This window comes from Tauraco erythrolophus, chromosome 4 (genome assembly GCF_009769465.1).
Source record: "Tauraco erythrolophus isolate bTauEry1 chromosome 4, bTauEry1.pri, whole genome shotgun sequence".
Classification (NCBI taxonomy): Eukaryota; Metazoa; Chordata; class Aves; order Musophagiformes; family Musophagidae; genus Tauraco; species Tauraco erythrolophus.
This window is the reverse complement of record NC_141468.1, coordinates 69,806,446-69,820,355: the sequence shown is the minus strand read 5'-3', so window position 1 is coordinate 69,820,355 and position 13,910 is coordinate 69,806,446. Positions and strand designations below refer to the sequence as shown.

Here is a 13,910-nt window from a genome sequence, read left to right as displayed (position 1 = left end):
AGGGATGAAGGACAGAGACACGACCAGGCCAACAGAAGCACTCTCAAGAAGGCACAGCGGCTTTCTGACCTGCTTACTGCTATTCCAAACACCTGCACGTTGAGTAGTCACAGGATACAACACCAAGCCTGATCGAATAGTCGGCATCTTGTGGTGTCCAGAATCATGCTGACTAACTGAGGTCAGCCCTTGATCTGTGCTGAGCACTATGTAAACTCATAACGCCTTCTGCTCCCTCTTTACCTCTCCTCAAGAGCCATGGAGTCGTGATGATGCTCATGATAAAACCCACACAAGGAACAACCAACCATCATTAGAACACAAACAAACAAGTAATTACACTAGAACCTGGACAGTCACTTTATTCTGCCGACATCAGGTAAAATCTCTGAGGCAACAAAGCAGCATCACCCATAGCCCTGAAGCTGCTGTCAGAGCTTCTTACCAACCGCCACAGGTTTACATCTGAGACAGTATTACCCACGGCCACAGGGGAGCCTTCACGAGCCACGCTGGTACTCTTGGCCACACAAGTGCTCTGAAACTCCCTGTGGACGAAGAGGCTCAAAGGCTGCCTCTTCCTTGTCCTCTCGCTCCCGGTGTCCCCAGAGCTCTGTCTGGCCACCCCTCCTCAGGAACGGGCCCCACAACCCGCACTCCCCCAGACTCCCCTCAGTGTCAGCACACCGAGCAGCCATTCTTCACAGGCAAGAGATCACTGAGACAGCCAAAATGCTCTGCTGGGCCCCGCTGATTCAAGCAAAGTAAGAGCTGCCTGTGCCTACACAACGTTCTGCCTCCGTTTCTCCATTTCTCTTCCCCAGGGCTTGGCACACGGGAGGCACTCTCGCACACTCTCCTTAACCTGGTCAGCTACGGACAGCCGAGCTCAGCCTTCTGCAGCGCCCAGCCCCGCGTGCCAGCTGATTTGCCCGGCTGGCTTTAGACCACCAGCAGGTGCTCGCAGCCCCACAAGGGTACGATTCGTTAGCAGATTACAAGTCCAGCCGTTATGTTTTTCCAGGTAAAAATATTTTTTATTTATTTGTCCAGTAACTATTTGCTGAGACGGAAACCAATCAAGGAACCAGCCACCCTCGTGTGCTCCTACCACATAGAGAGGAGCACTGGCTCCCGCCTGCACACGGGAGCGAAGAAAAAGAGGAGGAGGAGGAGGTTTACACTGTTTTTTTGTGGCTTGGGAGCAGAGCTGGCAGGCGGTCCAGGTGCAGTGACTCAGGTGCAGCTGACTCAGCTTTTGCCGGCGGCCAAAGAGCAAAGCAGCCATGGCTCGACCCCCTGGGTTGATCAGGGTACTCCCGCAACGCACCGTTCCTGCCACCCGGGAAAGGGACGCGGCGTGCAGGACCCGCACCGGCGGTGCCGGCGGCAGCGGCTCGCACAGCCCGGCGGTGCCCCACGGGCCGGCCCGCCCGCCCACGGCTGAACCCGCCGCCTCCCGCCGAACGCCCCCCGGCCCGGTCGGGGCGGGACGGACAGCGCCACCCCGCGGCCGCCCAGAGGGGCGGGGCGGGGCAGGACCGGGCGCGGCCTCGCCCCGCCCCGCCGCCGCGGCGGCCCCTGACGGAGGGAGCTGCCTCCCCCCCCCCTGCCTCGCAGCGCGGCGTTCCCGCGCCGCCGCGGGCGGTCACGAAGGAGCGAAACACGCCGTGGACACGAAGCCCCGCTGCCCCCGCCGCAGCGGCGGGTACCGAGGGCCCGCTGTACCGCCCCAGCCGCTGGGCGAGATCGCTTTCCCCGCTGCGTCGCGCCTCTACCCGCTGACTTACCCGGTCTCCTGAGAGCTCCGGGCAGTCACGTACGCGGTGTGGCCGTGCCCGGGGGGGGCGGCTGCCAGGCGCGGGGCTGTCCGGCCGGCGGTCGTGCCGGGAGAACGTTGTTGGTGGCACGAAGTGGCAGAACTGCACCAACGAGTTGTGAGCTCCTTTCTCCTGACGGGTCGGCTGCTGCCCTGGCTCGCACCGGTGCCTCCTGCAGCGCCCTCGGGTACTGAGGCTTTCCAGCCTCCTCGTCAACATCCATGTTTTCCCCGATGTCCTCAGGCCACGTTGTAGAGGTCAGCAACAAAAGCCACCTACACCACACCTCTTTGCAGCCCTCCAAGTGCCCAGTTCCCAGACCTCCTTTCAAGAAGTCCTACCCACAACCAGCATCTTTCCCAGCCCATTTCCAGCTCTCCCCGTCCTGCGTTTGGCTTCAGCAGAGAACTGGGGTCTCACTGAGTCTGACGCCACTTGAAATAGCATCTGTGGGGGAAGAGAAGTCTACAGCCAAAGGTGAGGGCAAGGGCTGAGTGGGATCATGAACAGTCCCTTTCCATGCCCAGAACAGAAGGCTTAGAACACCTGGGCAGCCTGTCCCTTTCCAGTCAATCTTCTACTGGGCAGGAGGCTATGGCAAAGCAGACATCATGGTCTCCTGTAGCAATAACCTCTCTCGGGTACATTAGAAAACATATTCCGAATAATTCTCACTCATAAACATAGAAGAAAAACTGAAATTCTTTATGGTAGATGGCATGAAACGTTAGCACCCCATTCCCTTCAACTACATTCAGGATTTGGAAGAACACAAGTGTTTTGTGTTACCATTTTTTCTCCCCAAGTATGTACCTCATTCCTCTGTAGGCCTGTAACCGTGTAACCTACCTGTTCCGCACCAACACAATTCAAAGCCGTTGCAGGTCAACGCAAAGGTGGACTTTCCCAATAGAAACACCAGCCACACTCTCCCCTCCAAAAGGCAAAACGAGGTTTGCTGAAAAGACTAGATTTGCCACAACGCCCATCGCAACCAAACAGATACCTCGACAGCTTTACAAAACCTGTATATAATTATCTTGCAAGAGCACAAAGGTTTTGTGGTTGTTGACTGTTTATATGGAGGAAGCCAGCAGCATTTCCCTAGTACTGCTTCCAGCGTCTAAAAAAGGGGACCTGGACATGTGCTCCCGTTTCCCCTCGTGGCCAGATTCCCATAGGATGGAAACAGAAAAACAGAGCCAAAAGGGAGCTGCATGTCTGATGTTGCCAATCACAGGATCAGGTCTGCAGAATACACGGCAGACTACTCTTATCTCTCATTGGGACACCCCAAAACAGACATTACGTGCTACAAGAACCATTTAGGAGCTTCCCTTTTCCTTACATCATATTGAAACTAAATTTTTGTATGACTTGAGAAGAGTTGTAACTGTTTAGTCACTGGAGCTGGATGGCGCCTGCTCAGAATAAGCCTATAACTATAAGTTATAGGCTTAGTGTTGAAGTCACAGAGGAAGAAATTTCCGCATTGTCCCAGTCAGAATAAAATTACTTTTCATGTGGCACCATACAAAAGCAAACAGAATCTGCCATGGCATGCTTCATCAGCAGTACTGGACACTCGGCTCAGGCTCTGCAAATCGTGGATCTGCTGCCCGTCCATTGGTGACCTCCAGCAAAATACCTTCTTGTCATGTCTGTTTTTCCTCATCTTTTGAGTATAACATGATCCTCGGTAAAGCATCATTATAATGCTCGCACTGTAAGGTATTTTAGCAGATGTCACACTTGTCATTGTGACAGCTGATTCAGCTGAAGCACAGGAGGGCTTTACCCAGGATTTCGCCTCCTGATTTCACATTGCTCTGAAGATGGTGAGTCCTGCCTCCCCAGTGTTCCCAAATGAGCTTCCTCCTCTGCAGCTGTAGCCCTCCGTTGGGTTATCTGCCCCACAAAAAAAAAACCCCTCTGTCCATCAACACTGATGTCTCAGCACTCAAGAGATTACCCAGACAGTACCTGTAGTCATCAGTGTGCAGCAGCAGTGTAAAAGAGAAGGAAAAAGAATTAATTATTTTTAAAAAAGGGTGAAAGTTGCCAAAGTGGGATACATGTTAAGTTTACCTGCTTTAAATCACCTTTTGGTTCACCTGGTTCTCTTCAGTGACTTTACATAGAGCTTTTCATTTTTGCTGAACCGAATCATGACCAAGGTATGTTTAGGCAGATAATGTAAATATGTCAAAAAATAGGTGCTATTGTAACTGAAATCATGTGGTTTTGCAGTCTATGCAGAGCTTTCACTGAAATGATTTCTACATGAATCTCTAGATATCATTGTTCTCAATTTGTAAGAAAACAGCCAGCATGTCAACAGGAATAAATTGGTATCTCCACTAAAGTCCAAAATATGCAACAAGCCATCATGCTTAAGGGTGCAATGTTTTCCCCATTATCAGGGAACAGCCTCATCTTCTTGTAAACTCAGTTACTCACAGCCATCTCCTGCCAGAGACCTTGCTCCCACCAGTCTGCTGGAGCTTATCCAGCTGACTACGCCTGTCGTGGGAAGAAACACTCCAGTCTCCAGCTTCAGCAGAGAAGCACTAGTCTCTTCACCAGCTCTGCTGGATCTGCAAAGGGATGTTTCCACATGCTGTCAGCACCAACCCTTTAATGCTGTTGCTTCAGCTGGGCTTTGGTGGACGCCGGTGAGGTAGACAGAGAGCAAGCCCCCCAGGAACACCAAATACCAGCACCACCCATTCCCAGTAAAGGAATGCCTGACACACACGCAGTGCCAAGGGAAAGCTCTGTGATTCTGCCTTGAGACAGCTGTCTATCACAACACCATCTCCTTCCCTTTCTCTGCTCTTCTTTCCAAATTAAATAGGAAGAGAATTATCTCACTCCCCCCTCCCCCCAAAAAAAGGTCTTGAAGTCTTGTTCAAACAGAAACATGAGTTGCCTGGGCTGGTTCAAACACTAAGTCTAATTAACAGAACAGAGCTGAAATAAACAGAGAAGTTATTTATTTTCTAAATAAGTCTAAATTTATTCATTACCCTAGTAAAAAAAAGTTTGGATTACAAGTGTCTGAACAGTATAAAAGTACAAAACAGGTTCCATAGATTTCTAATACATTAATACAAAGTGCATGACTACATACAGTTCATTTTGCATTACTACCAGGAATGGAAGAGGTGGGAGGGAGCAGGGGAAGCAGTTGGCGGTTGAAATCTAGCAATAAATAAATAAATACAGAAGAGATGATCCGTATGTATCAGAGCACATCCTACCACCAATACTGCAGCCTTAGGTGTACAGAAGTACTGATGCTGAAAACACAGATTCAGATGAAAGCAGGTGTCTGCAAAAACAGCTGGGACTCTTGCTCAAGCCCTTTAGACATGACCAACCTAGTTAAGCCATTACACAAGCAAGCATCCATTGTATCTACGGTTGGAATCAATGATCTTAAAGGTCTTTGCCAATCTAAATGATTCTATGGTTCTATTTGGTTGCAGATGAAAGGAAGGTAGGCAGCTTTGTCCTCCCTTCAGAATCTCAGAGAGTTTAGGAAAAGCAAAATAAGACCAATGAAAGCTCTAAGCTGTAAGGCTGTGATACGTCAAAGCCCTGTTCCCCCTGATGTTCTTTCTCTCCAGAGGCTGGCTTACCCAACGGAAGGAGAGGAAAAAAGAAAAGAAAAAAAAAAAAAAAGAAGAAAAAAAAAAAAAGCTTTGAGGGTAGAGGCTTCTCTTAAAACCTGCATCTTTCCCTACCTATATTTTCATTTGCTAAACATTTCCATTTCAGGAAGTGAGATTACATGGAAATCCAGTCCTAACCCCTATCCCTCCACAGCATTATGCCAATGACTCTCACAAAAAGGAAAGCCTGTAGCAATCCATTGAAGAATATCCCAAAAGAGTAATACTAAGAAAAATCCCCCCTCCCCCCGAAAACAGGAAAAAAAAATACAGCAGAATTCCCAACCTACACAAGAAGTTAAACCTTCATAAAGAGAACACGAAGCAATGGGGAGCTAAAACTGCAGCACACTCTTCCAGGAAGCTGCTTCCACCCTACAGGCAAAGTGGAGTTTGAAGGAGTGTCACAACGGTTTGCGCATGAGTTTGTCTAGGAACCCATGTAGGAAATACTATCTTTTGATCACATATGCAAACAGAGCTGCCTCGATTCAGTACAGCACCATTCTTAAAGCGTTTCATATTCAGTATTCACAAAAGCATTGATCTGGTGGTTGTTTAAACAAACAAATGAAAAAAACAAAACTCCAAAACCAGAGAAGCACTGCAGAGGAAGGGTTCCAAAACAACAATCCAGACCTCAGGCTGCAATGAGACTATGTCCCTGCACCAGAGCCTGACTTGTTTAGTGAGGGGTTTGGTTCTACATCAGATCCAAAACCAGCAGAAAGTCCGGTCTGTGGTCATGATTCAGCTGCACTGGGCCAACAGATAGCCGTTACTCAGTTTTGGTCATTATCTAGACCTAACCTGGGCATCAAGATGTTTTCTTGGTCCATCTCTAATAATCAGTCAGTTACTACATGAAGTCCAGGGTGCCTGCTGCTGACTTAAAACAAAGTAGCCTCCCATTTCATTATGTTAAATTCTTAGGTAAATCTTCCTCCTTAGCTAAAGAGGAGACCTCTCCCACCCCTTCTGAAGAGCACTTTATGTTGGGGGCCTTCTCGGATAACTACCACTTGTAGAGGCGTCTGCAGTTTACCAGTCTGTGTCACGTAGGAGGGATGAAACATTTGTCTTTGTTACGTCAGTAGTATAGGGTGAGATCTCCACACCTTTAAAAATAGATATATATTTATATAACTAGAGAGGTGACTTATAACATTTCTATGTATTAGTTAATCTTATTGACTCATACGTGTCTAAGAATGAAATATTTTCTTGGGGATTTAAGGGGAGGTTACCAACCAACTTTAAAAAAAAAAAAAAAGCCTTACAACCACTGCTTCTTTCAATACAGAAACAAAAACTACATATACTTTAATATACAAAACCCCATCCTCATATTCACTTGTGAAGCGAGTGGTGGGGGGGAGAGAGGGGAAGATTAGAAAACCCTGCAGCAGCATTCAGCTTTGCTTAAGTGTTCCATAGCATCTTAAATATTATGTACAGTCTTTCTGAGAGGATACAAACTGGCTTCAGAGTTTGTGGAATTGTAGCAGTAAAACCCAAAACAGTTCTAGGGAATAGTCTTTTGGCAGCATAGCAGGTGTCCAAAGTGAACAGTCACTTTTCTAGTATTTTTCCAGAGAATAAGAGGATCTGTATAACCTTCTGCAGCTATTCAAGGAAGTCACCACTCCTCTTGAGTGGAGATTGCTGGAGATTGTGGTCCTTCTTGTTCTGGCTTTTCAGTGGCAGACTTTTTGTTGCTACAGCAAGGTTTGAAGAGATGAGTGTCTATGAGGACTTCCCCAAAACGCCCTTTGTAAATAATTCCACAGCAGACCTTTTGCCTGAAAGGAACAGCAGGCAGAGAGACAAGATAGTTTGTGTTTAGCATATACAGAATTTATAGAAATGCAAAAAACCAGTTTGACCCAAGACACTACTTTTCTGAGCCTCCAGCTCAGAAGATAGGAGGGAAAAAGCTGCTCAAAGAGAAGTCTGTGTCGAAATCCACAACACCGGGGGGGCGTAAGAGAAAAAAATACCCAAACCAAACCCATGTCTATACAAAACTAAGTCTCCCATTTTGCTTCCCAGAGAAGTCTCAGATACACTGAGCCCACAACTGTCTGGGCTGAATTAGCCTTGACTACAATGCACTTGCAAACACTATTTGAGAGGAGGCAGCAAAGTCACAACAATCTCAATAGAGCAATTAGCTAAACGAGGGATTAGTGTGTCACAACAGGCAATAAAAGATAACAATCTCCTCAGCTCCCAGAAAATCTTGTGGTTTTCCTCCCACTCCAGACTTTTGTTTTTATTAATGACTACCATCACAGGTCAACTCAATCAAATGCTATGTTTTGCTAGCAAGCTGAGAGCACTGTTGTACTTGGTAACACACCACGTTTACGGAGCAGTTTTAAGACAAGATAATGACAGCCAAGAATATTATCTGTAACTCCCAAAAACGTAAAGATATTTTCCAGCAATTGTATTAGTATTTAGGGAACTGGAGGGAGATAGGGCAAAATGTCTTAAACACATGGCATTTCTTTCCAAAGATGCACAGATATTGTATAATACTCTGTGACTTAAATTATATTAAGTTCAGATATTAAGTTCAGCAGCAGCAAATTCCTGAAGACGCATAATCATGCGCCATGTAAGTGAAGAGGATTGCTGTCTGCACACAGTGCCCCTTCTGTTGCTTTTTACCTTTTCCAATACGTGAGATCTAAAAAGGAGAAAACTGGTGTTCTGCTGGACCCAGCGCTCATCTCTGTGTCAGAGCCTTCGTCAGACTGGTTACTGTAACAAGGCGACTGAGCTGGGGAGGCACTCGAAGTGGTGCTGTGGGCATCAGAATCTGTAGGGGAAAGAATAAATGCAAGAATCAGGACACGCATCCAATGACTTATCCTCTTCCTGACTCGTAAAAGGTCGCATGCGGATAGGGAAGAGGGACAGACTTTTTTTAATTAACAAGAAAAACCTAACAACGACAACCCATTTTTCACTTGTCCCTGCCGATTTCAATAGAGACACTGTCAGCATTTGGGAGACAGATCTCAGAACTGGAGAGGTTCCTTTTACACAAGGGACTGCAAAGAGGTTCAGGATCAGGCTTCAGTTTCTGGCTCTCAAACATAGCCTGTGCAGGTGACACTGTGGACAAGATCCTAGTCCTGCTCTGGAATCACTGGAATATCCTTGAAGACAATAGGGATCTGTGCTTCAGACATAGTACTTTCTCTCTTACTGTTTATCTCCTTTCTTACCTATTCAGTTAAAGTCTTGCAAAGCTCTTCTCATTAGTGCAATGGGTTAGTTAGGTAGTATTGAGCTTTTGCTGGATGGAGACTATGAACTACAGACTCACACCTTAACAGAGGGTCTACTAGCCTACCTTTTAGTTACCATCTCTAGCACCTACAGTGACACAATTGCATTAGGTGTAGCACGTTGAAATAGGAGGAGATACAAGCTCTTTGGGCCAGGGCCTTTACTGATTCTTTGGAGAGCTTTTCCTTCAGGCCGGGTAGGATAATTGAAAGAGAGAGAGAAAACCAAGTCAGCAACAGTCAAGAAGCTGAAAAGTTTGCTTTAGAGAAAAAACCTAAAGTACCGACATATATTTAGAGCATAACTGGCAGATGGCTTTGTTGGAAAGCTATGAATCCAAATCATTTGAAGAATCTAAATGCTAGTGGAAAGAATTCATTAAGCAGAGAAAGGTGCAAGGAAACTATACAAAGGAAATACAGCAGAATTTAAAGGGGGTAAAAAAAAAAAAAATAAAAAATCAAGGCTAAGTAGAAAGCCTGGGTTGAAAACACATATGGAAGAAGACGACTGATAGCAGTATCAACAGAGCTTCTTGGGAAAAGAGAGCTGAAAAAGGCCAAAGCACATAACTGAGAGCAGGGGAAACCTCTTCCAACTTCAGTTTCAATGAGGATCTTGCTCACCAAGTTCTTTCTAGAGACACGTCATTTAAGTGTGGCACATAAGCTACAACTGCCTACGCTTTCAAGTCAGGCTCCCCACTCCCCCTCATTGCTTCTTCACCTGTCTCACAGCCCACTATGCACACAAGCTCTTCCTCCTCATTCAACCCTCTCTCCAAGTCCTCAGAGGATGGGAGCACCCAAATGTGTGCAGGTACAATTCAATCTAGATGATGATTCAGCTTCACCAGTTAACGCTAAGCTATGTTAGGGAAGGCCAAAGTTTATTGCCAAAATCTCTTTGGATCCACTTACTGTGCCGCTTGAATTCCTTTTGCAGTTTGCTGATTTGATTGCTCTTTATTCTGCTTCCAGACAGAGTTTTCATTTTCTTTGGTTTCAATGTTGTTTTAAGACTGGGTCCAGCCCTGGCATCTACCACCTAGAACACAGAAAATGCACGTGTAATACTTCTGCATCATGCCCAGATACTGCCCTAGTCAAGGTACCTGTACGGACTTAGGTGAAGGTGTTCAAAGCCAATTTAGTTAAACCAAGGCAGTTCTGTGCACCGATACTTTCATGTTTCATTTAAATCTGGTCTGTAAGAGGCTGAGTCTGTAGGAAAATGCAGTAAACTATTTAAAAACCACATTCAGTTCAACCATTGCCTTCTTCCTATTTTTGCCAAATTCAGTGTAGTAGACAACAGTTGTTTAAACCAATACAGGCTCAGTTAAGAGTGTCTGCCAAGCATTTGCCCTGGAGTATTTTTAAAAAATCATCAATTTAACTTCTGAATAAAACTAGTGGTAGTAATAACCATAGTTCTGGCTCCCATTACCATCAAGGCTTCCTGAATAAAGATTATAACATACACAAAGAATCCTGATCATCTTCCCAGCCTTAGGCCCAAACTGAATTAGATGTATCGAAACAGAATATATGAGTGGGAATAGCTGCGAGATATTAGTCATTGTAATTATCTGACTAAATGACATTGATTTATGTGTTGCTTGAGAAAGTCACCTTGCTTGTTCAAACTACTAAAAAAAAAAGCAACCAATTTTGGATAAAGGCCAAACTCGAAATGTTTTGAGTGTTATAAGAGACTTTTGGACAAACTTATGAGCTTGTGAAAACAAGGAATTACAAGGTAAGTTAGTCTGTGATTCCATCCTGGGCTTGCATAATCACCATTTGCACGCAAGTCAAAGGACGACAGATTAGAGCCATGTACCAGGAAATACTCCAGGAAGGATTTAGAGATGCTGAGGGTGAGAAAGGAGAGTATGGGGGAAACACCAAACCCAGCCATGTACCAGGAAATACTCCAGGAAGGATTTAGAAATGCAGATCCTTGCCAGCACCTCCCCTCTCCAGCAGGATGGACTAAGGCAGAGCTGAGTTAGTTTTGGAGTGGAGAAAAATAAATGACTCACGTGATTCCAGTTCTTTTTGGATCCTGCTGGCAATTTTTTCCATCTTTTCACCAAAAGGACACAGGCATTGCAAATATCTCCTGAGCGGGCCTCATGTAGCCTGGTAAAAACAAAAGCAAAAATCACTTGACAACAGTTAATAAAAGCAACTCCCCACTTGATAATGGCAAGAAGCATGAAAATTGATGGAAAAGAAGGGTTCTCAAGTTCTGTTTTTCAGGCATTACAATTCATCTGGGGTGCTCAAACATTACCATTTAAAGACCAGGTCTCACTTTCAGAAAGTACTCTTCCATACAGAAATAAAAAGTGTTGTAATCTGCCTCCAGAGGGGCACTCAAAACAACAGTCCCATCATCTTCAGTTGTTTTTGTTTCTTCAAGAAAAAAAACACTGCACAGTTCCAGTGGGTTGGCTGGTTTGACTGGAGAGGAAGGGAGGAGGAATAACCGTATTGTATTCCTTGAACGCATGTTTGGGAACAACAGACCTCAGAGATCCAACAAAAGCTTATTCGGCTCTTAACTTTCTCACAGAGCTTCAAGGATGAGTAACAAATACCATCTAACACACTCCTGTATAAGCACAGGATAAGGTTTCAGAAACAGCATTCACTGGAATGACAGCAATACTCGCTCCCTTTAACAAGCTTTCTTCAGAAATCATCTCTACTGCTAATCCACGCTAAAAGAAACACAAAGGGAATACACACTGCAGAATTTTTCAGCTATTTAAATAGGAAGACTTTGAAGCATTTATAGATGAACGGGGCAGGCTCAGATAAGCCATTATATGCTCAGGGTTAAGACTGCATTTTTACCTTGGCAAACATATTTCAGATAGCACGGGACCAAAGGCCCTGGTATACTGCAAGCCTCTTTACTGTAGTTAACAAAAAAAAACCCCACAAACCAAAAATGCAATGGGCCTTCACACAGTCTTTCCACTGTCAAGGACGGTAGCCAAGAAATATGACAACAAAAATCATCAGCACGAGATTGAGATACAAAATTCCATGGTAAATACAAAGCACTATTCTTCTCCTTTCAATACTTGAAAGAAGTGTTTCTAGAAAAAGGGGAGAAGATAGAAACATTTTTAAGGATTGCAAAGGTTTACACATATGAAGTTAAGTACTTGAGATGAGAGCAGCAATATTGGTATGTATATATAGTTTTTCGTAAGATTCATGAAATTTCCACTTGGGCCTAAGGTTTTGACAAGAGGTAATCCAACAAGACTGGAAAGAGAATACAGAAAATATCTAGTGACAACAGACTTTTTTCCAGGGGAAATAATTTCATAGAAAACTAGAGCATAATCAGGAGAAATTCTTATTGTCTCAGAAAAAAACCCTCAAAATAAACAAAGTGAAAAATAATTACAAGCTATCACAGAAGAATTTGCTTTGCTGAAAATTCAGGGACACAAATTTAAACATAACTTCAAAGTTCTTAGGAAGTATTTAAAAAAAGTTAAAAAGTTCACAGTAGCTGGTACAAGAAACCACAGATATTTATAGTTTCACTTACCATTGCTTTCAAGTAACATTACATGCAACATTACCTAATTGTAAAGCTAATTACTTGATGCTCACTTTCCATCAGAATGGGTTTCCAACAAGAAGTTTTACTAACATCTTGATACGCCCTATTTGAACAAAGGCACCAATACCTGAAACAAGGTACTGTGCATCGACCCGGCCGGAAGTGCTAAATATTTACCCATCAAGTTTCATTTAACATTCTTGAATCTTCAGAGCCACAGAAGAGCTCCATGGACCTGTGCCATTTATCATCATGTGTGGGAATTTACACCTCTACAGAACACGTGCAAAACACACAGTGTGAGAGGAGTCTAAATCCCTGCACATGCAGCGAGGTGGGAGAGGTGCGAGCCTGAACTTCACCGTTACAAACTACAGCAGCTCTCCACTGGCAGCAACAGCAGACTGACAACCAAATGGTACTGTACACAGCAGCAGAGGATCCAGTCCCTCCTGGCCTGGTCAAGAAAGTTGCGAGGAAGCTGAAGCCAGCCTTCCCTCACCACCCACCTCTGCTAACCTAATCTTTCAGTCCCTCAGAGCAATTGGGACAGCACGTCAGGTCCACGGCCCTGAGATCAACACCATCACTGCCCACGATGTTGACTAAATAAAAGAATCTTACCCAAAACAATTTTGGAAATCCTTTTCATAACGTTTGCTGTCAGTGAAACGAGAACTGGAAGACTTAGCTCTGCAAATACAGCAGCCCTCTATACTCCGATACATCTTCGGTTTGTGAAAGCCAAACATCTTTTCCTCCCAGCTGTAGCCTGTGAAAACAAACAGGAACTGGTGTTACTTGTCACTGTTAGATACTGAAAGAAAAACCTGGGCAATTCACTGGGCAAACCAAAAGTAAATTATAATTCCAGATGGGAAACTGCTAGATTAGGCCATACCTCTATCCCACACTGCCCCAGAAGAGCAGATGCACTTAGAATACACTTCCTTATTAAAAAAAAAAAAAATTAACAACAGTTGCAATTTGAAGCAATACCCAGCAGGACTCATGACAAGCTCATTTACTGCACAGTGCTACTCTAAGGGCACATCTGCAACAGCACAACCCAGAGGCGTGAATGCAGCTGACCTGGCTAATGAAAGCCCTATGCATATGGCAAAACAGGCTGCAGGACAGGCTGTGTGGACCTGCCCCAGCCCTGGGAAAGCAGCTGGCAGCCGAACCCTGGGTCACTGGAACTACCTCGTCATCATCACCCATTGGTTGGCAACATCCCTGCCAAACTTTGTTGAAAGTGAGTAGGAGTCGTTTCAGCAGTCATACCTCCAGGCTGTAGGGCAGACATACCTGAAAAGCCGCTCTAAAACCAGTGGGGTGGGGTCCCACCCAGCCCGCAATGGCCACGTCTGCGCCGCGGGACCCAGGAGCGCTCCTCGACTCCCAGCCCGGGTGAGCATCCCAGCCCCGTGTCAGCACAAGCTCAGTCCTCGCCCTCCCACCTTTCCGTGGGAAGGAAACCCAGCCAGAAAGGGGCTGGGGAGCAGGACCCTGC

At 45.4% G+C, this 13,910-nt stretch overlaps 1 protein-coding gene across 1 annotated transcript; it reads right to left on the bottom strand.

Moving 5' to 3' along the window:
• Positions 1–7,136: 7,136 nt before the first annotated feature.
• On the bottom strand, positions 7,137–13,146 carry SINHCAF (SIN3-HDAC complex associated factor). The gene is made up of 5 exons (XM_009981166.2): positions 13,019–13,146; positions 10,848–10,947; positions 9,721–9,847; positions 8,174–8,324; positions 7,137–7,299 (listed from the first exon to the last, which is right to left on the bottom strand). The coding sequence occupies exons 1-5, from the start codon at positions 13,144–13,146 to the stop codon at positions 7,137–7,139; spliced, it is 669 nt and encodes a 222-aa protein (XP_009979468.1).
• Between the last annotated feature and the right edge of the window lie 764 nt (positions 13,147–13,910).

What these genes read in the sequence shown, in the direction of transcription:
- SINHCAF (XM_009981166.2), bottom strand. Translation starts at nt 13,146, where the DNA reads ATGTTTGGCTTTCACAAACCGAAGATGTATCGGAGTATAGAGGGCTGC. An exon ending in CCAAAAAGAACTGGAATCAC is followed by an intron (nt 9,848 to 10,847) that starts GTGAGTCATTTA and finishes TCTGTGTTCTAG; the next exon opens with GTGGTAGATGCCAGGGCTGG. An exon ending in AAAGGAATTCAAGCGGCACA is followed by an intron (nt 8,325 to 9,720) that starts GTAAGTGGATCC and finishes TTTCCCCTACAG; the next exon opens with ATTCTGATGCCCACAGCACC.